The sequence below is a fragment of the Papio anubis genome, chromosome 2, assembly GCF_008728515.1.
Source record: "Papio anubis isolate 15944 chromosome 2, Panubis1.0, whole genome shotgun sequence".
Lineage (NCBI taxonomy): Eukaryota > Metazoa > Chordata > Mammalia > Primates > Cercopithecidae > Papio > Papio anubis.
Genome location: NC_044977.1, coordinates 156,505,393 through 156,526,663, shown reverse-complemented (window position 1 = coordinate 156,526,663; position 21,271 = coordinate 156,505,393). Strand labels below are relative to the sequence as shown.

The 21,271-nt window shown below is 45.3% G+C and overlaps 1 protein-coding gene across 1 annotated transcript in view; it reads left to right on the top strand.

Moving 5' to 3' along the window:
* The window catches only part of EPHB1 (EPH receptor B1), a 443,566-nt gene that overhangs the window by 312,649 nt on the left and 109,646 nt on the right, over positions 1 to 21,271 (top strand). The window contains exon 5 of the mRNA XM_003895080.5: positions 10,456 to 10,791. Within this exon, the coding sequence (XP_003895129.1) occupies positions 10,456 to 10,791 (336 nt within the window). The remainder of the gene's footprint in view (positions 1 to 10,455; positions 10,792 to 21,271) is intronic.

Sequence of the window (21,271 nt, the reverse complement as noted above, 5' to 3'; positions counted from 1 at the left end):
AGTGAATGATTAGGCAGAGAGAAGATAAGTGACTGCTTAAGGTCACACTTTGGCAAGGCTAAGACTCAGCCCCAGTTTTTTTCTTTGAGTCCAGTGCATCTTTCCTCACTGTAGAAAGCTTTTGAAGCTGCATTTCAGGGGTACGAAAGGGATCTTGAAGGCCATGTTTTTATGACATGACCTATAGTTCTTGATTTGGAGCATTTCCAGGGGATTTTCAGGGGTAGGAGCATATTGTAGCTTTCCTCTCTTTGGCCTCACCTTGGGCCACAGCTAGAAGATTCAACCTTCTATCCCTCTCCCACATGGACAGTAACCTGAGACTGGTCACAAATACCTCCCTACTGAGGTGCACTGCCTCCCAGGATCCAGGGTCCTCAGCCATCCTCTAAGGGCTTCTGCAGCCCCAAGGAAACTTAGACTCTCAGACTTGAGCTCAGGCTAGGTAGAGGGGCTGTCTCTTTTCCCAGAATGTATAACCTACTTTCTTTCTCCCAGACAATTGGCTCCATTGAAGCAGGAGAAACAAGAAGTACTTTCTACAAACATTGGTTTTGGTGAAATGTGTAACACTAGGCTCTTTGATGCTTCTGAAATCCCTCTCAGCAGGGTCCCTCCTTGTTTTGACTAATCATTTCTTCTTATTACTAACTGTTATGATTAGGAGAATTGCCTGAGTACAGGCCCAGTGTTTCCAAGACCCTAATGAGCAACACGTGCAGACTCGCTTAGCATAGTCCTGGAATCATGGTTGTTCTGTTGCCTCAGGGAAGCTGCTGAGATGCCTCAGGGACAGGAGCTTCTTCCTGCCTCCATGAAATCTTCCCCCAGCCCCCAGAAAATGCTTTGCATCACAGCTGTGCTGTACACCATTAGGTGCCTCTACCCCAGGTGGAAGAGTTGTTAAGGATGAGATTTGGAACCTGCCAGCCCTGCACTCAAGTCTTGGTTCCACCAGTGCATGAGTTGGGCAAGTTTCTTTATACTCTGAGCTAGAGTTTTCTCATAAATAAACAGTAGACAGTAGTTCCTACTTCAAAGAGTGTTGGAAAGATAAGATTACATTAAGTAATCCACAAAATACCTAAGACAGTACTTTGCATACAGTATTTATCAATAAAAGAAAATTCAAATTTCCATGCTGACCTCTACTGCTCTTTCAGATGCATGTAGTATCCAAAAGTTCAATTTATCTTTCTTGGTTCCAAAGACAATTCAAGGTCAGGTAGAAATCTGCTCCAGGGAAAGGACCCAAAACTGGTTATTTAGGCAGTGATATGAACAAGTTTCATCAAGTCAGAGCCAGGTCCACAGGAAGGCAATGGGACAGGGAGCCCTTTTGGTCACCTAGAAGGCAAGCACCATGCCCAGCACCAGTGCTGGGCATGCACACCTGTGTGATAAATATGCCTCCGCTAGTGACTGTGTGACCAGAGACAAGACATTCTGCCACTCTGGGCCTTTGTTTTCTTATTTTTAAGATGGGGATAATAATGCCTCATAGAGTTTTCGAGAGAAAATAGTGATATAGTATCTGTAAAAAGACCGTCTGTGCTATTTAGAGATGTTACAAAGTATTCAGAATCTGCCTCTTCTCATCTCCTCCGCTGATGTCACTCTGGCCCAAGCCACCATCACCTTTCCCCTAGATGACTGCTGTGGCCTGCTGATTGCTCTGCCTTCTTCCACCTTTATCCTCTTCTAGCCTGTCCTCCCCAAGGCAGCATAAGTCTAAGCATGCCATTTCTTGCTCAGAGCCCTCTTTACAGTAAAACCTCAGTTACAGTAAAATTCCTGGCAGGCTGAAAGCAGGACTTATGAGTCTGCCTCCCCCACTACCTTTCTAATCTTTGTTATGACCCCTCTCCTTCTTGATTATTATATGTCCACCATGCTGCTTCCTTGATCTTCCTCAAAGAAGGAACCAAGTGTATTCCCACCTCAGGGCCTTTGCACATGCCAGTACTTTGGGCTGGGGAACACTCCCTCTAGATATTTGCATTGCTTCTGTCTCATCACACTCAGGTCTCTGTCCAGATGGCCTCTGCTCTGAGAGAGCTCCCCACACCATGCTGGCATGCTGTCTCCCCTCCTCCTTCTCTATGTATCACCAAAGCCCTGTTACTGCTGATACTATTCATTTATCTACTTATTGAAATGTTATCTGACTCCTTCACTAGACAATATACTCCATGAGGGCAGTGCCTGCAACATTGTCTTCACATTCATCATTACCATATAACAATGAGTTAAAAATTACAGCTGCCAATAGAGAAGCCATCCTAAGTGACAGGCACTGTTCTAACCCCTCATTTACACTGCTCATTTGGTAGTCCATTACAACACTCCTACGGGTTGCTGTGATCATCATGCAGATTTTACCAGTGAGTACGCTGAGGTTTAGACAGGTTATGCCAAAATCCAGAATTCAACTCAGTTCTGTCTGTGTCTGAAGATCTGTGACTTCCCATCCTTAGTAATTTGCTGCTGGGGTTCATTTAAAACTGATTTCAAAGGTAGTATAAAATTTTCTCTGATAAGGTTGTGCTCACATGACTGTTAGAAAAAGTAAACCAACATGATTTTCCTGAACTTTAATGCCCTCTCCTCCTTGACCCAGAGAGATATCCTGTACTTTGAGGAGAGGAGCCTCAAAGGATGCCTGAGCTTGCGGTGGGACGGGCATCAACCAACCTTCTAGCCAGCCCCTGCTGCCTTGGACCCTCAACACAATTCTCTCTCTTGGAGGGACACCTCAGAATTTCAGACACCACTTATTCCATATGGAGCAAAACAATGTCCCATATGTCTGATATTCATTGTCAGCAGACTGCAGACAATTCTTGGTCTATTTTTTTCTAAAGATCCTGAACCCGTCCAAGCTTCTGGTATCCAGAGGGGAATGTCTTTGGCATCCTTTAAATGACTTACTAGTCTGTCCATTTTGGTGCCACTACTTTCCACAGGTCCCTGGTAACTTATTCCTGGTTTCCCATATTGCCTCAATAACCTCCTTCCCATGGTAAAACAGGGCAACCCTTGTACCACTGGCCTCTGTTATCAGGGTCTTATTATGATGCCTGACATAGAATCTTTAGAAGCACCCCCACTGTTGGCGAGAGAACTCAGTGAAAGGGACAGGGAACACACTGGCTTATGTCACTCTCCAAGGTCCTGAACCAACATGCAGCACCACATCACAGCCCTTTCCTCTAGGACGCTGGTCATTCTTGTTTGATGTGCTCCTGTTGAGGGAATGATGGAAAAGGAATTACTATCATACTTAGGATGGGCAAGAGAAGGAGAGTAAGAGCTGAACTTAGGCTAGAGAGCATCATAGCCACAAATGGCACTTAGAAAGAATAAAGGTTTGGTGTTGTTTCCTTTTGTTTTGGCATTGTTTTCAAATAACCGTTTATCAAGAAGAAAAGACCACTGCACATGAAGTTGAATTCATGTTTATTTGATAATGGTACTACATCGCTGACAGTTGAAACTTTCCCTCTTTTGGCTTATGTTATCCTCCAACCTATCCTGCTTTTAGCCCTGTGTGCCATACTTTGGGCTAGGTATAATAACCAGCCTGACTTGGTTCCCTGCATATTTTGCTCCCATAGAAGACCTCTTCAAACTTCTACAGCCCCCATTTCCCTGTCTGCTTCTGTTTCTTGAATTCTACTTCCCCATAAAATCTCAAAGATCCTTTTACCTTCTCCAGGAAGCCTTCCAGTCACTCAGACATGGTTCATTTAAGTAGCTGTGTCACAATAACCAACAGAGAAAGAAACACTCTGGTAGAATCCTTATTTTGAAAAGTGAATTCTGGACCATGCTACCTTCCCAGCCACTCACACCACACTCCCACCATCCATACGCCTGATATCATTTTCTGGTCACCCTCTCTACCACCTCTTCACCTTCATTTCATATTGAAGAGTGCTAAAGTCGATATTGAAGTACATATTCAATATTGAAGTTCATATTGAAGTACTTTTTCCAAACTACAATCTTGAATCTTCTCAGCCATGGAGAACATTACATTTGTTGCTCTCCTGATAATACCTAGGAGTCTTGAGTATCAAGTGTCCTTCCTGGCTCATTCCTGGACCCCACTGCAATTCTTTCACCTAAAGGGAGAATGAAAAGAGGGCACAGTTTGCTGTGGGAGTAAAGGAAAAGTTTATTTTCCCATAGGTCAGGAGAGGACAATGAATACCAGATACCAAGTTAAAGTCAGGCTACCGCTAGGGAGGCCAGGAAGCAGAGACACAGGTGTGGACAGAAGTCACAAGCCCAGTACCTAATAAGAACTGGACCTATTCTAGAAACACAGCCCCATGCTCAAGGTTAAGGTTCTACCCCTTGGTAGAAGTGCTTGCTGGGGCTATGTGGCCTGGAAGGTGCAGATTGTGGCAGGCAGACTCCAAGGTGTTTCTTTGGACAGGTGCCAGAGATCATCTCTGAATCTATTGATTTGCACTGGGTCATGTCTTTTCCCAAACATCTGTAACCCTTTGCATCTGTATCACTTTGATCCTTTACTGTGTGTGTTCACAGTTTCCAGTACTCCTTAGGTATGGACTCCTACGTCAGGTTTCCCCAACATAGATTCCACGACCTCATGGCTTTCACAGTCTTTAGCATAATTCTGAATGAAGGGTCTGTGCTCAAGAAAGGGTGGCTGAATTAGGTCGGTCTTAATTACATGAGCAGGTGAAGGTTCCAGATAATCCAATAATGACAATACAAATACTACTACTACTAATAGCCTGAGATGTTACTCAGTTTCTCTGTGGACCAGCTACAGCTAAACTCTTTAGGCATGTCATCTCATTAAATTCTCTGACTTACCATTTTTCAGATAAGGAGACTGAGACTTAGAAGTTCACTTTCTCAAGGTCAACCAACTAGAGAATATATTTTAACTTGGTCACCGTGAACACTTAGGAGGTTCATCAGTTGGTTTCAGGGGACTAAGAACCCACTCGGAGTCTGAAAACTCATGTGTTCCAACACATGTTCACTTTTCTGGGGGAAAAGCTTTGTTTTATCAGATTCTCTAAGTGGTCATGCACAGAGTAGGGAGGGCCCCACCTCTGGCCTGATGCAGAGGAGCATGATCCCAGCCTGAATGCGGGGTTTTCCAGGGGAGCGTTTCTCCCAGGTTATAGTTCCAACCTTGTGGACAACCACCATGGTTGCAACCTTCACCAGCACCCAATGGGGATGGATCCCAGGACACAGACCCTGGCTTCAGCAATGCACAATGAGCTATACCCTGCCTGCTTGGCACCTTATACCAGCCTGAAATTTACTACTAAATTCCTGATAAAAGAATTGGCTTTGGGGGCCTACCTGTCTTCAGCAGATTTTCCCTTTGATTACTCAGGAGTGCTCTTATTTCCAGTTTAATGCCTTCAAATAAACTCACCCACTCTCTCCCACACACCCTGTCTCACCATTCTTTAAAAAATTATCTGGCCCAAATCACATTAAGAAGCAGGAGATTCTATCTTAATATGACAACACTTGGACTGGCCCTATGGGTCTAGAAGGATCCTGTTTAACCCTTTCTGATCCCAGTGACAACCATCCTCCATGCAGTCTGAGCCAACCTCTCAGGCACATCCTGGAGGACATTGGAGACCCATCTTCATAACTCATGACCCACCACACTCCCTCCTCACCCAAACAGAAAATCACAGCTCAACACTTCTCCTACCCTTTAAAAGGACTGAATTTCCTTAGCCCTTTAAACAGAATGCATTCATCAGAAGTAACCCTGGTAACAGATCAGAGAGGCTTCAAAAAGCCTGTCTGTATGTAATTAAGAGAAATGAGGAAGAGCAGGGAGCTCAGACGGGGAGACCACGGTGCTGAGCCCTGCCACTGCATTCATCGAGGGCTTTTGCTGAAGGAGATGGCAGATTTTCTTTCACTGTTCTGGCTTCCCTCTCTGCTTCCCCTTGTAATGTTTTTGTTTAGTGGTCTCAATTGGCCTCCTTCCTAGAGATGTTGCTGGGGACCCAGATTCTGGATGAATACTCCCTGCAAGAGTAGGGCTCCAAGCCAAGGAGGCAGTGCCTGGATGGGTAGGGAAGTGGCTTAGCACCTTCCTCCAGGGAGATTTATGCAGGGGCCAAATCTACCCTGGTCAGACTTTCATTTAGGCATGAGGGAGACTGAGCGGTCTACCTGCAGGAATATGCCCATCTCATCAGGATGCTACAGCACAGACATCTGGGGCCATCATCATTTTAACCACCCAGACATGAGACCCTGGTTTGCCAGCCCTGGAGCGGGCCTCATGGGAATAAGAGACAGAGCCCAGCATCGTTAGGAGGCCATCTGAGCCCTGGTGCTTTTTCTTCATAACACTTATTCTTATTTAAAATAATTTCATTTATTTCTCTGTTTCCTTCTAGTCTATTAGTTTTCTCTCACTGGAATATAAGCTCCATAAGAGAAGAAGCTTGCCCGTCTTGGTTTTTCTGCCTCTCAAGTGCTGAAAAGAATGCCGGGAGTATTTGTTAAGGGAGTAAATGAGTGAATGAGTAAATAATGAATGGTCATTTTTTTGTGGCCCAGATTCTGGTCACCTCCAGAAATATGCACTGGCACGTGCTTTGTGGGAGGAACAAGACGCACCCCTGCCCTCAAGGAGGCAGGGGAATGATACACTGCAGGGCATGTCTGGCTCTCCTAACCCTCTGAGCCCATTCTCCAGGGAAGGCCCTTAATGTCTGTTTCTGCTCCTTGGAAGGAAAGGATTCAGATTTATGTACTCCTGTACTCAACAACCATGACCCTCACAAGCCCCTATTCATGCCCCACAGATGCATTTGCTCTGAAAAGCACACATGAATGGGAAGGGGGCAGTGCCTGCTTTATATAAAGACTTTTCCTAATCAACATGAAAAATCGCTTCCCCTGGAAAGGGAGTTGGGGGTTGGGGGGAAACTCCCTGCATTTCCTCCTGTTCCTCCTGAGCAGCTGGGAGCAAATGAACAGACATGGAGCAGCATCGACCAGGGTGGGTCTTTCTAGCTCTCAGGGAGGCCACTAGATCAGAGACTGGGCAAAATTCTCCATCCAGCTCTTCATTTGCCACCTTTGCCTCACCAAAGCCTCTGCCTCTCAGAGTAACAAGCAGTGGGTCACAACTGATTACTGCTGCTGCTTCAAGGCCTCTCCAAGGCCCCTCCATCCACCTACAGCAGGGCATCCTGTCTTATGCTGGAGAGGGGCATATGTGGGGAACCTTTTTCTATGCACACTGAGCAAAGGTAGAAAACCAGGTTGGAGGGCAAAGTGCTGTCTGGGGATAGGAATCACAGAAACAGACCAGACAGCAGCCCCTGCCTACCAGGAGGCCACAGTGTGGTGAGGATGACAAAGAGAAGGAGACTATCACAATGCAGTGATGGAGTCTCACTTAGGCACCTGGAAATGAGCTATGGAAGCCCAGATGGGGAGAGCATGACTGCTGGACCTCAGGGAAGGGCCCTAGTGGAATGGGTGCTAGACCTTGAAGAGTGAGCAGGAGTTCATCAAGTTGATACAGAGGGAAAAGAACTTGAGACAGAGGGAAGAACATTGTGTAGAGGCTCAGAGGTAAGAAGAGAGTTTAGTGTGCACAGGAAATTTCGGGAACATTTCTACTAGCCAGAATACGAGGGGTGAAGGTCAACTGCCAGGGATGAGATCAAGAACAGCAAGATCCCACGGGGACTTGAATGGCATGGAAAGGAGGGCAAGCATTTTGGATAATCAGGAAGCAGGGGGGGAATTGTGCAGAACGCTATGACTCCATGTGCAATTTAGAACTCACACTCTGGCAGAAGAGATTGTATCAGAGAGATGCAGAAGCAATGTTGGAGAATGAATTAGGAGGCTTTTGCAGTAGGGTAGGAAAAATGATGAGGCCAAGAATTCTGAGGCCATGGGGATAGAGAGGAAGGGACATATCTATGGAAAAGTAGAGGAAGATGGACAGATTGTGCTAATAGTCCCTATGTTAGGGGATGCAGAAGATGTGGCTCCCAGAGCCTTACTGGTGACTACACAAGGTTAATGAAGGTAAGGATTGAATTGTGTTCCCTGGATTTGTCACATAGAAAGCCAAAGGAAAAGCAGTCATAGCAGAGAAGTGGGGAAGTAACCAGGCTTCACTTGGCTGAGCAGGGAGAGAAGAAAGACAGTAAGTGTAGGATCTTGTTTGGAAAAGCTTGGCTCAGCCAAGACTAAAGAAGAGAGGGTGTGCAATTTAGAGAGATGCCAGGTGATGATGTTTTGGTTTGAAAATGGCAAAGATTTGTATGAGTTTACATTGAGAAGCTGGAGTCAGTGGGGAGAGTGTAGCCAAAGCTCAAAGGAAAGAGGAGATAATTGAAGGAGGGAAGTCTCAATGGATGAGAGGGATGGATGGTCACTCTCTTGATCAGTGCCTGCCTCCCCCTTACCCTGAGGCTGCCTTCTGAGTGATAGCCTAGGATGTCCCAAGGATGCAGTGAGATAAAAAGATTCACCCCACACCTAGTATAAAGCAAGCACTCAGTGAATGTCTTTATTTTGAGATGAGAAACAGGGGCCCGTGGGTGAGTGTAGGCTCTCTGCTATAAAAGTGAGACTAACAAGAGTGGCGTTGACTGCTGAGAGCTTGTGGTCTGTGTCCCATCAGTCAGAAGCAAACAGACATGTCTAAGACAGGCAGTGACCAATGTGGATGGTAATGAATTGTGCACTATGGGGCAAGGTTGGCCCAGCCCCGTAAGAGCCTACGTGGGACAGTACCGACTACCTTCCCAGCACTAGCTATGTGATTATTTGAAAAGAGATGGATGTTTATTCCTGGGCAGATGGGTGGGGAATTCTTGAATGCTGTTTGCAAGACTTCAGTAAAAATGCTTCATGAATTCTGCCCTGTCACAAGTGTGCATGAACGCTGTGCTTTAGTTCAGGCCTAATGGGCTTTATATGGTACAGTACTGATTTTCTTTCATGTTTTAATAGAACCTGATTTAATATTTGCTTTCTGCTCTAGCTGCTTGCTGTTGACTGATTCAACACAGAATCCTTCCCTGGTGCCCCCCGACCTTGTTGTTATTCCCTCATTTTGTGTGTTGGCATTTGATTCCTGTCTCCAGCATGAACCACTTTACACATGTCTTCGTTCAGCTGGTGACAGTCACGTGCATGAATTCTGAATGCATTACTATCCGAAGCGGCTGCTCCAGCAGACCTGCCATTCGAAAGGGGGGCTTCCGGGCAGGATTCATTTTTATCAGTTAGACACTGAGGAGATGCAAGGCTCAGGCTTGGGAACCTGAGGCTATGATCTGTTCTGGTTTTGGGCAACAGATTCTCCAACTTAATCTCAAAAATGCCCAGCATTGTGACCATTAATTCAGCAATATTTTGGTCTTCTATGAAGCACCAGGATTTCCACAGTTTTGCAACAGGGCATTTCAATTTTCGCCAGATTGTGAAAAGTGGCCATAAACAGAGCTTTCCAGAGGAAGGAGGCTGCCCTCTGTGAGTCCCAGTGACCCTATCTGGTTTGTAAGAGAAAGTCTGTTCAGAGCAGGGCTATAGTTGAGAACGTGAGCTTTGGAATCAGGCAGGTATGGTCTTTCACACCGGCTTCAGTTCTTACAGACCTATGCAATCTACAGCCAGCCTCCTTTCTAAGCTTTACTTCCCCTTTCTATTAAACTGAGATAATTAGTGTATCTTCCTGGTAGGGGTCTTGTGGGGGAATAAATGAGGTAATGTATATAAAGCAGCGAGCAGAACGTCTAAACACACTCATGTTTTCTTATGTCATAGGGCCCAAAGTGACTACATGGACCTCTCCCACCCAATTCTGCTTCTTGTCTCATGTGTCAAAGTTGGTACAATGTAAATATGCATCTATTCAGGTGCTCTGGAAGCCTGTCCTACAGAGATGCATCCTTGCTACCACGCACACACCACATAGATCCTAAATTGTGTGAGATTTTGTGCAGAATTTCAGAATATGTTAGGGCTTTTGGAGGGGCCACTCATATCCCTCTACCGTTGAGTTCTGCACCAATTAAGATTAGACAAAGAATCCGGTAAATGTTCAATATATATACATTTTATTAATCCTAAACCTGGTTGGAGGATGCGGCTTGATCCTGAGAACAAAAGGCCTTAAACCCAGGTCCTGGAACCTTCTTTCCCTTGGCACATGTGATTGAAAGAAGAAAAGCCTCAGTGAAGATGATTGAAATGGGAGCTAGGGACAAGGTGTCATCTCTGTTCACCTATTATTTTTTCAAAATGAATAGGAGCATAGACATTTGGGGTTGAGGAAGGAGTGGGAGGCGAGTGCACTGATGAGGATGGGAATGCACCAGAGGCAGACAAGAGAGATGCTGGACAAGGAAGCTTATGTCTGGCCTCACTGGACCCTTCTTTGTCTCCCTGCAGGTGTCCCATCAGGTCCCCGCAATGTTATCTCCATCGTCAATGAGACATCCATCATTCTGGAGTGGCACCCTCCAAGGGAGACAGGTGGGCGGGATGATGTGACCTACAACATCATCTGCAAAAAGTGCCGGGCAGACCGCCGGAGCTGCTCCCGCTGTGACGACAATGTGGAGTTTGTGCCCAGGCAGCTGGGCCTGACTGAGTGCCGTGTCTCCATCAGCAGCCTGTGGGCTCACACCCCCTACACCTTTGACATCCAGGCCATCAATGGAGTCTCCAGCAAGAGTCCCTTTCCCCCACAGCACGTCTCTGTCAACATCACCACAAACCAAGCCGGTAAGTCTGGAGGCTTCTGTGCTCCTGTGTGGATGTGTGGCTGGCTCTTTGTCTCTAGGCAGGGACACAGCTGCAGACACACCCATCCTGCCAGTGTGCTGTCAGGCCTCTGTCCAGGAGTGAATGTGTCAGGTGATGGGCATTTGTGATCACATGGAGAAGGCAGGTGTAGTGTTGCGCTTCTGAGAATGAGCTGCAGACTAGGGGATTTTCTTGTGCCCAGCACAAAAGCAAAGAGGTGTATCCAAGCCAGAATAGGACCTAGTGCTCTTCATCCAGCCTGAGCTCAACAAATCCTGTTGGAAAGATGGATGAAGAGATGGACAGACAGGTGTGTGAGTGGACAAACAGAGGATTGTGTAAATGGATGGACAGATGGACAGAGGGGTGGGTAGGTGGACGGATGGACAGACAGATGGTGAGTGAGTGGAGGCACTGAAAGGCTTTGAGAACAGGACCACCAATGATGCTTTATGGAAACCCAATGACAGAAATTTTCCAGAAATCATATGATAAAATCAATATTGCCTTCATTTTCCAATTAAACCTATGTAGTTCAAAAGTGTATTCTCCTTTATAGCTTGCTCTGATGAATGATATGCTGCTATTGAGACCTCAGATAGATGGCAATAGATTGCTTCCAATAACCAGCACATCCTCTGGCACAGCTCAGAACATATTTTCTTTTTCTTTATTTCTGAATCTTGCACTCTTCTGATCTTTTCTCTTCATTACTTTTCACAGCTCTTGCAAGAATCTGTTTATTTTTATATCAATTTAACCAGTCCATTCATGCACTTATTTATTCATTCATCATTAAGAGATAGTCATTTAGCATGTACTGTGTGCCACGCTGTGGATTAGACACAGTGAAGGATGCAGTGATACTTGGACACTATTGTTCCTCTCATGAAACTCATTAACTGACGGATTTAGAGGATATAGATACAAAGCACAAAGCTGCAAGGTAAAATGCTGTACGCATGCAGTAAATACCAAGGGAGTTAGAGAAAAATGAGCAATCTCTCTCCCGGGGTTACTGTGCAAGGCTGCAGAGGGGAAGTGAACATCACGTGTACAGGCAACGAGGGTCATAGGCAGTGGACCGTGATGTTATTTGGAATTATAGATTTTTTTCTCAATTAACAAATTCTAAAAGGACAGCTTGTTAGTAGAATAGCAGGAGCCAAGCATCTATCTCGGCTCTCTCTTCCTCTGTGTATCTGCGCCTCCCTGACCTTCTCTTTTCTACTCTATCCTTTCCTACTCACCTCCCCACCCTCAGACTCATTCTGCTTCTTTTAAAACCAGGCATCTTAGGCATCTTTGATGGCAGATGAATCTTGAGTTTAAGCTGTCAGAACTGAGAAGAAAAAAGGTGTCGTAGGAGAGCGTGTCTGTCCAGATGGCTGCGTTGTTGCTCTGTGTGTGTGTGTGTGTGTGTGTGTGTTCATGTGGTGTGTTTGTATGTATGTGTATGGTCACGTGTTTACATGCATACGCATGTAGTGAGAAAATAAGAGTGGAAGTGTAGAAGCCTCCAGCTGGTGACCACAGTGTTGGTGCCGTGAGACAAAGGTTGTGACATTTTGTCTTACCCAAAGAAAGGAGAATGGTAATTTCTGCATTATGTTAAGCATGTAACATGGGCAGCCTTTGTTAGCAGTATTTCCCTTGAAGAGTTTAGGCAGAAAACTGGCTGAAATATTTTAGTGTCCCAGCTTCTGGGAATGACAATCTTGCCAGGCTGTCATGTTACACTGGGCTTGGCTGTCTTTTCTCTCTCTCTAAGCATGTGCGAACAAACCTGCCACTTATATCGGTTTGCTTTTATTTCTGCCCTCCCTTCTCTTACCCTGCTATTCCCGAACCTGCCCATCTGCTTGTCTTGCCATCTGCACCTTCCTAGACTGCAGTGGAGCTGGGGGACCAAGGCTCTTGCAAGGGGCCCTGCATTACCAACATGTAAAATATTCATTTTTATCCTCACCCTTTTGCTCCTCCATGAGCACACTTCTCATGTGCTTTGTTCTCCCTCTGGCAGGCCCTTTAATCTTAATTATCCCTGATTTTGTAGTCCTAGCCTCCATTATCACCTTCCAATCTATGATTCCTGTTTGGTCACTCTGGAATTCTGGTGTCAGAGAGTTTACACTCACTGAGAGAAGGATCCAGTTGCTTCTTGGGAGCACATGGTTATTGTAAAACAAATATCAAGTTGACCAGTAGTTCCTAAGCTATGGGCTGTGGACTGAGGAACAGGCTGCCATTGCACTGATTTGATGAATCTATATGTAAATACAAATTATTTTCAACCAACAGATAGTATTTTTTTAAAGATGAGAACCATCAAATAAACATTCAAACCTGAACTTCTGTGAGAACAGTTTAGAACCATGAACAGAAGCTATGTATTTTACCAGAGGTGGAAGAGAGACTAAAAAGTAGGCATCATAAAAACTCTAATGACTCAGATCCATGAAAATCTGTGAGGCTATTGGTAACACAACATCCATGTGTTACCAATAGGTCCTGACATGTCTAACCTTCCCAGAATACCCCTGAGCTGGTTCACTCTGGGTCAGATCTAGCTCAGTCTTCCTCCCCTGGCTTCATTGTATGGTATGACCCCACTTTGTGCCTGTGGCCACCTGTCCTACTGTTTGGGTCATTAGTAGCTAGATGGAAGGCAAAGAATTTGACCAAGAGGAGTCCTGGGATCAATCATTAAGTCAACTTGTGTTTATTGAATGCATACTCTATGTTTGGAACTGCCCAAACTGTGAAGTGGCTTTGGACTACTGAGTGGGTCCGGATTGAGAAATAGATGAGTAATAATGATTATAGTTGACACCTCCTGTTTGTGTTTCTTTTGAGTTCACAAAGAATTTTGGAATTATGTGGACTCATTTAATCCTCGTAATTACACAATGACTTGGGGATTATTGTTCCTATTTTTCTGATAAGAAAGCAGAGACTTAAAGGGATTTGGAGAGTCTAGGATTAGAAAGAGATCAACAGGATGTCCCTTGTCTGTGTCTACCTTATGGTGTTCTGTCCTAAAAGTGGACGGTACCTCTGGGCCCCCCATTTCATAGTCTCCAACAATAGGCTCTTCTTGATTCCAAGAGATGAGATCTAAGAAGAGACCTTGGAGATTTTTGCTATCATTTGTTTTTGGTCATTGGGCACATGGTAGATACAGTTTTTCACTCAGAGACAAGCTTGTCTGTTGAGTTCTGAGATTCAGAGAGCCTTCATCTTCTCCCATCATGACCCCAGTTGTGTCTATAGTCATAACTATTCAAGGACCAGGTATCACTTGGAGAGTTTCAGGACTGGATCCTTACCCAGTCCAAAGGCAGTGGCAGAGAACTGATATCTTTGAGCACCTCCAATGTGCCAACCCCTACCACATGTTTTTTTGTTTTTGTTTTTGTTCTTTTTATAGAGAAGGTGGGTCAGATGAAGAAACTTAGGTCAGAGCAGTTTTGAATTTGCTCAGCATCTCACAGCCAACAAATGATTCTGAGAAACATCATTTGCACCTCCCTAGGCTGCAGATATTTCTGAGAAACATCATTTCTTGGCTGTGAGATGGTTTGTGGCCGTTTTATCCTCAGACTGATGAAAAATCACATTGTAGTGGACTGTGTAAGTCATAAGCTCTCTCTAAGCTGTTGCCACATTGCTAGGCCACTTTAGCTGTCAAAAAAAATGTCCATCATCTTTGGTCAGGATTGGTCATGAATTATGCAAGCTCAAATTTACGTGAGGTCTTCAGGGATACATCCTTGCACTGAATACAGCTGCCATGAGTTTAAAATAGACCAGATCAGGTGCAACTCTCTCTGTTCCAGTGGCCAAGTGATCTGCAGAGAGATTGTTATCACCACTAACTCCTGCAGTCACTCTCTGGCATCTGGCCCCAGATTCAGACTGATGGCCGGATCATCTGGCTGTCAGAGAGAATTAAGTGAATGACAAACTTTACTTCTCTCTTCTGCCAAATAGACTTGGAGTGTCAAAGTTGGAAAAGAAGACCTCAGAGGAAATCTTGGGGGTATAAAAGATGAATCCGACCAGCACATGAACTTGGGAGCATCTAAGCCAAAGAGAACAAACTCAAAGACCCCTAAGGCCAGGCAGGTAATGGAGAGGAGCAAAGCGGGGCCAGGTACAAGGCAATAGGGAGTGGTGGGGACTTCAGGGAACTAAAAAGCAGAGAGGCAGCCATTGTTCAGCTCCAGCAAGAGTTGCCATGCCCAGCACTGCCTGATTTTATAAGCTGAAAATCCAGATTTAAAATGTTGACAACTGATTAGAAAATTTTAAAGCACTTGGGAGCCAAACAAATCCAATTCTGGATTTAGCCTGTTGGCGATGGTTTGTAACCTCTGATTCAGAGGGTGAATCTGATTAACCCAAGTCTTACTGCCGAGCATGCTCTGTTTTCCATTCTCATTCCACCGTGGGGCAGTCATCTTCCCCACCTCTGGGCTCATGGTGGCAGAGTGCAGTGGGGTATTCCTGGGCTTTCTTTCCCTCTCTGCTCCTCACGTGAATCATGCAAGTTCATTGAACTGGCAAGATCCCTCATTTCTCGCCTATAAAATATGAGTCATGATACCTGCTTCCTAGTACTATAGTGACAAGCAAATGAGACAGCAGATAGAAAATCACTCTGTAAACTATGCTATGGACTGAGAGATTAGCATCATTTCTGGGAATATGTCTTGAGCTAGAGAGCAATTTGCTGTACTTTTTCTCCCTAGACTGTTTCCTTCCAAGGCTTCACAGTTTCTTTGTTTGGGACTGATGTTATCTGTATCAGATACATAACAGATATTGGTTTCTCCATTCTGTACTGGGAGGAATAGGCACCAGAAACGAGAGTGGCAAAGTCTGTATCCCAATGAGCTAATGATGAGGGAGGAACTGGAAGCCCAGAACCTGGATACCTACCACTGGATGATTCTGATGTTCAGAGGAGCCTGTCTATCTTTTCTCATTGTGTATTTGAAGAAGCAACAATTTCCCCCTTACTTGCATGATCCTATCAGCACAATTTATATTTGACATTTATATTATATGCAGTTCATGTATGGCCTGCATGCCACTTCCATGTGGAATACTATTCATCATGCCCACAACACAGACACAACCCATTACTTACTTTCTTTAAAAAAATGCTGCATTATTTCTGTTAATAGTTACAAGCCCATATAGTTTGTCCATTTTTAAGACACTTTTGAAGTTCTTAGACAGTTAAAGTCACTCGAATACACTAATTTTCTTACAAAAGAATTACCTAGCCCATCAACTCCTCTGAATACATCACCTAATTTGCATTATTCCTTGGTTAAATATAGTATTTGCATGCATAAAGAGTAATCTTTGAATATGAAAAGGAATTTTATGATATTGCAATGTATTGAGCTCTTTGGAGGAAAGATATTATGTAAATCTCAAAATTAAATATTAAAACAATATTACACTGCTGCCTGTAAAAATGTAGAGTGTTAAGATCCATATGCTAAAGCCAGTTCATTTTTAAGGGCTGTGCTCATTGGAAATTAGCAGGCAAAATTTGCTCCAATGCAGAGAAAAGATTGAGTGAGAATTTTAAAGACTAGAAGGACTTGAAAGAAAACTTTCATTGAAGTTAATAAAGAAAAGTTAAAAAAAAACTTAAGCAAACAAAATTTTCACTGTTCTTAATTCAATTTCATAGTTCGTTTCGTTGCTTTCTTCTCATTGTTAATTCTAGAAAAGGTTGTTTTTATTGTTTCTTAAGCTCTGGCATTGAGAAGGAACTTCCGGTTGGCCTCAGAAGGGCCCTGGCCATTTGCAAACAATGATGTGTTCTCCATTGAGCTCAGAGGGTAAGCAGATGGCACTGCCCCTGACCAATGTCCTGGCTTCTATCCTTGGCAACCTTGGGGTCCTCCACCAGATGGTGAGCTGTGTGGAGAATCACACTTTCTCACCTACCACCAGTTTCCTGAGGGAACGGCCGCACAATGCCAGGCACAGAGAGCCTTGATTAATATTTGCCAGATGGCTTCAGTCCCCACAGATGAGCATTAGTATGTAAGTGTTTGGCTGGGGAGTGGTGATGAGAATGTGTCCTGGTGACCCACAGGTAACATCGTAAGATAGCCTCCCAGATGAGTCAGGTAATCTGGAGTCTTCCTCTGCTGTGACTCCTTGCAGGAAGACTTAGGGAATGTTGCTTAGGATGATGCTGCAAGCCCTAATCCACTCAGAGGAACACAGAGAGACTCAACCACTCTCAAAGGGATTGGTTTGTTTGGGCACTTTAACTTTGGAAATGTATTCATTCACTTAACACATTCTTTGTGACTGCTTACCAAGTACTGCTTGCAAGTACTGGCTCAAGGGTACTGCTTCTTAGGGGCTCTCATTCATTCGCCTACTTGTCGAATATTTTCAAGGCCTTTCTGCATGCCATATACTGCTGTAAACACTGGGAACACAGCAGCACACATAACAGACAAAAATCTGTGCCTTTGTGGAGCTTGCATTCTAGTCAACAGCACTCACTGAGACTGGGATCAGAGGCCCAGAAAAGTCGCAAAGTAAGCAGGTGACTGAATTGGGAAGTGACTTGATGGGGTGCAGGACCCTCAGCTGGGCTCTTGGTACCACCCTCTTCTGTGGTGCCCACTCTTACATTCCAAAAGTTAGGATGGAACTACATGTTATTGCCAGAGGGCATTTCAGTTGGTGGTGGATGTAGCTATACAGTGACAGTGTGTTGGATGGGATATTTTATTGTTCAACAGACCAATTTGAATGAACTCCTTGTGGGTGGATATCACACGCTGGGCCACACAGTGGTTGAGTATGAGAATTCTTCTTTCCAGGTCATGAGCAGTGACTTGTGATGCTGCTAACAGCTCCAGAACTGCCTTCACTCTGCCAGGATTACCAGAGTGCCCACAGGACTCAGGGACCTATTTGCTTGTTTACTCCATCTTGGGCCAGGCACTCCAAGTACATAGCTTCAGGAGTAAAAATGGCTACTGACAATGAGACTGGAGGAAATTTCTTACTCTGTAAGGATCTTATATCCACATGAGATTGTTATAACCCTTATTGGAGAGGGGACACCAGTTGGATTATGAGATAGTTGCGGTTCACCTTGTGAACTATCTCATAAAGAGGTATCTCATAAAGAGGCAAAGAGGATGGGAAGGAAGAGGATCCAGGGGATCCATCCACTCCATGCTCCTGTGGCAAGTCAACTCCATGAGCTAACTGGCATCTCCAGGAGAGAAAGCCCTGTATCTATCCTGTTGACTATTGTGTCCAGATAGGTGTCTAGTTGGGTGCCTGAAATATAGAAAGCAATCAATAAATGTTCATTGAATGAACTAATAACTTGTTAAATAAATACATGAATGAGTGCTTCAGTCTTTCTTAAAGTAATCTCAGGCATCAGCAAATGGTGCAGCTTTAGCTGTCTCTGTGATCTTTCCTTTATCAGGCATCTTTGGGTGGGGAGCTGTGATTGCAGTTTCCCCCTATATTCTCCTAGATGTTGGTAAGACCTGAGGCTTCCTGTGTGCACTGCATCCCCAAACCATAACCATGGCTCTGTGGGAGCTGCTCTTCTACGACCTGGCCTGTCCCACCTCCCCCACTGGCAGGGTCCCAGCTGCTTGAGCAAATGCAGGGAGGGTGGTTAGGGTGGCATCCCAGCACTGTTGTCTGTCCCCCTGCATGCCAGTCCCGCGCCTATCATTTTCACAGTACCATCCATGTTAAACAGGCAGGAGCACCAGGGGTTTCTGAATGCAGCAATTAACAAAACAGTAATCAAGCTAAGTGTTTAATTTCAGAAAATTAACATCTTCTCTGAGCGGATGTGAAAGATGGAGGAAAAAGGCACATTGAATGTTCTGGGTAAATAAAGGCAACGCTGGACCACAATTATTTTTCAGTGCAAGGGAGACTCTTTGCCAATCCCTCAGGCCTCGGGATCAGTTTCCTTCTGACAGCCAAACTGCAGGAAAGCCTTAGCTGTAGAATTGAGCCCTAGGATTTTAAAGTGTGTGTGTTTCTTTCTTTCTTTTTTTTTTTTTTTCTTTTTTGACAGTAGAGCAAATGCGTTCACCATTTAGAAGAGCTTGGGGGAACAAGAGCCCAGTCATGCCCCCTAGGAGTGCATCTGCCCTGTACAAACTCCCAATGTGATGTATGTTGCCCTTCTCTGAATTGTACTTGTTAAAGGGACAGTATGGTGATTTCTTGGATGTGCATTAGTTGTTTATGTGCTTAGGCTCTATTTCTCCTGGCAGACTGAGGGCTCCCAAGGGAAAAGGCCATGTCTTTCTCCTCCCAGTAGACCCTGCCCCTCAGCAATGTGTCCTCTGCTATAAGGTGTCCTGGCTGACCTTATACCATGTCACACTCTGGTGCTGCCTCCTAAACCAGTGGGCTGGGTTTTGTTTGCAGGAAGAGGCTTGCGTGTAGGGAGGGAAGCTTGCTAGGAGGTGGGTGTGCAGGGGACTGGGTCCCTAGAAGAACAGTGAGGTCCTGCTACCATCTGTTTCCTCATCTGATGGCCTGGATGGGAGTGAGTGCCTGGGATAGAAGACTGGAAGAGCAAGGAAAGTGGCTTTGTGTGAGGGATGCTATGAAGTTTGAGGCACAGAGAGGCAGTCTTGAGACTATGTGATGAGGTACCATCAGTAACTATGGAGGCAGGGCTCTCAGAGGGGCACTGAGCCTGGCACTGCCCGAGGAAGCACTGAAAACCATGTTCCCACAGGACCGCAGGTCCTTGGGGGAGGGGGGTGCCTGGCCATCTGGCTTAATAAGCAATGTTCCTTGAGGGGTCTCACAGGCAGCTGACATGGAGAACAAAGAAAGCAAAGCAGGAGAATGAGAGTATAGTTTGCGAGTGCAGAGGAGACATCCCCAGTGTCTCCCAGAAGTATTCAGGGACTGCATCAACAGAAAACAGGTTTTGGTTCTGCACATGCATAATTTGTGGAGAGTTTGAGTACTGAAATCAGGATATTACTTATGCAGTTGGATATTCAGGCTTCTATTTTCTCTGGAAGGTGGGAAATAAGATTGGTTGCTGAGAGTGAAGGGGAAAGCATTGGGGTTGAAGGTTTGAGGAGAATGGAAAAAGCTTGGCAGTGCTATTGAAGAGAATGGGAAATGGAACTATTCAGGTAAATTCAATATTTCTGGAAAGTACTGAGAGCTCATTTGAAGTTGGTGATCACATGTTTAGAAAGCCACCTCTTTTTCCTCTTGTGTGGCTTTCTCAGCAGTATATGGCTCCTGAACAGCAGGCCCTGCTGGAAACATCACAAATATATCTCTGGTTGAGCTTTGACAGTCATATGCTCTGAAAAGATAAAGGCAACGTATGCCTAAGGGTTTGGGGAGTATTGTGAATTATGTTATTGCAAAGATGGAGCCTAAGATGGATAATAATGGATATGAATAAAGGAGAAGGCTGATGCATTTGGTGGAAGTAAATGCCAAGAGGCCAGATGAGGCCAAAAAGAGTTGCAGTGGGCTCATCTGAGGTGGTGAGGAAGCAGAATATTTAGACTTGTGATTTTGCAAATTGAGTGACTTTAGGCAAAGCAGAGTCTAAGTGTGCCATGGGAATTGGCAGGCATGGAAGAGTTGCAGAGGCCAGGGAACTGAGATTATATTGTTTAAGTGAACATTGAAGTCACACACAGGAGGGCAAGGCTCAGGGCAGAGAGGAAGACAAAGACAGAAGCTCATGCCTCCAATGAATGGGGGTGTGATGGTGGGAGGGAGTATATGGTGGTCCCAAGACCTGGAGAGTGGTGGTCTAGCCAAATGGCATTTTTGCAAAGGGTGCAGGAGATGGCGATTGATGGTGTGAAACAGACAGTCAGGAGCAAGGATGACAAACCCCACTTCCTGACCCTGAGGTGTGCTGGATGCAAAATCATAAACTGTTACCAGTTGAGAGGGCTGCAAGGCAAAGGTGTCCTCGAGGGACAGCTGCTCTTCCTTAATGCAGACATGGAGTGAAGGCTCTGAGGGAAGGTGGTGGGTACAAGGGAGTTTCCTGATTTGTAAATGGAGGGCCCAGGGTGGGGGTGTGCTCAGTAGTCAAAGGAAAGTCAGAATCAAGGAGAAGAGACCCAGAACTCCATGGGGTTGGTGATGTTCAGAAAGGGGCTAGAGTGGGCATGGCAGGATGGAAGCCGGCCTGTGGAGCCTGGTGGGCTGCTCTGAGGAGGAGGGGCTCTGGACCTTCAAGCCAGAAGACTCAGACCTCCAGGCCTGGAGGAGGATGGTCACAGTGACTGCAGGTGCAGCTCCCCTGCCCAGCATTGGTGGCAGTGATGTCAGCCTTAGGGTGGTAGTGGTAGGTCCTCCAGCTGCATTGGGGATTCAGCTGAATGTGTGATGGTGAGAGCCAGATGTAACAGGGGCACACAACCTGTGA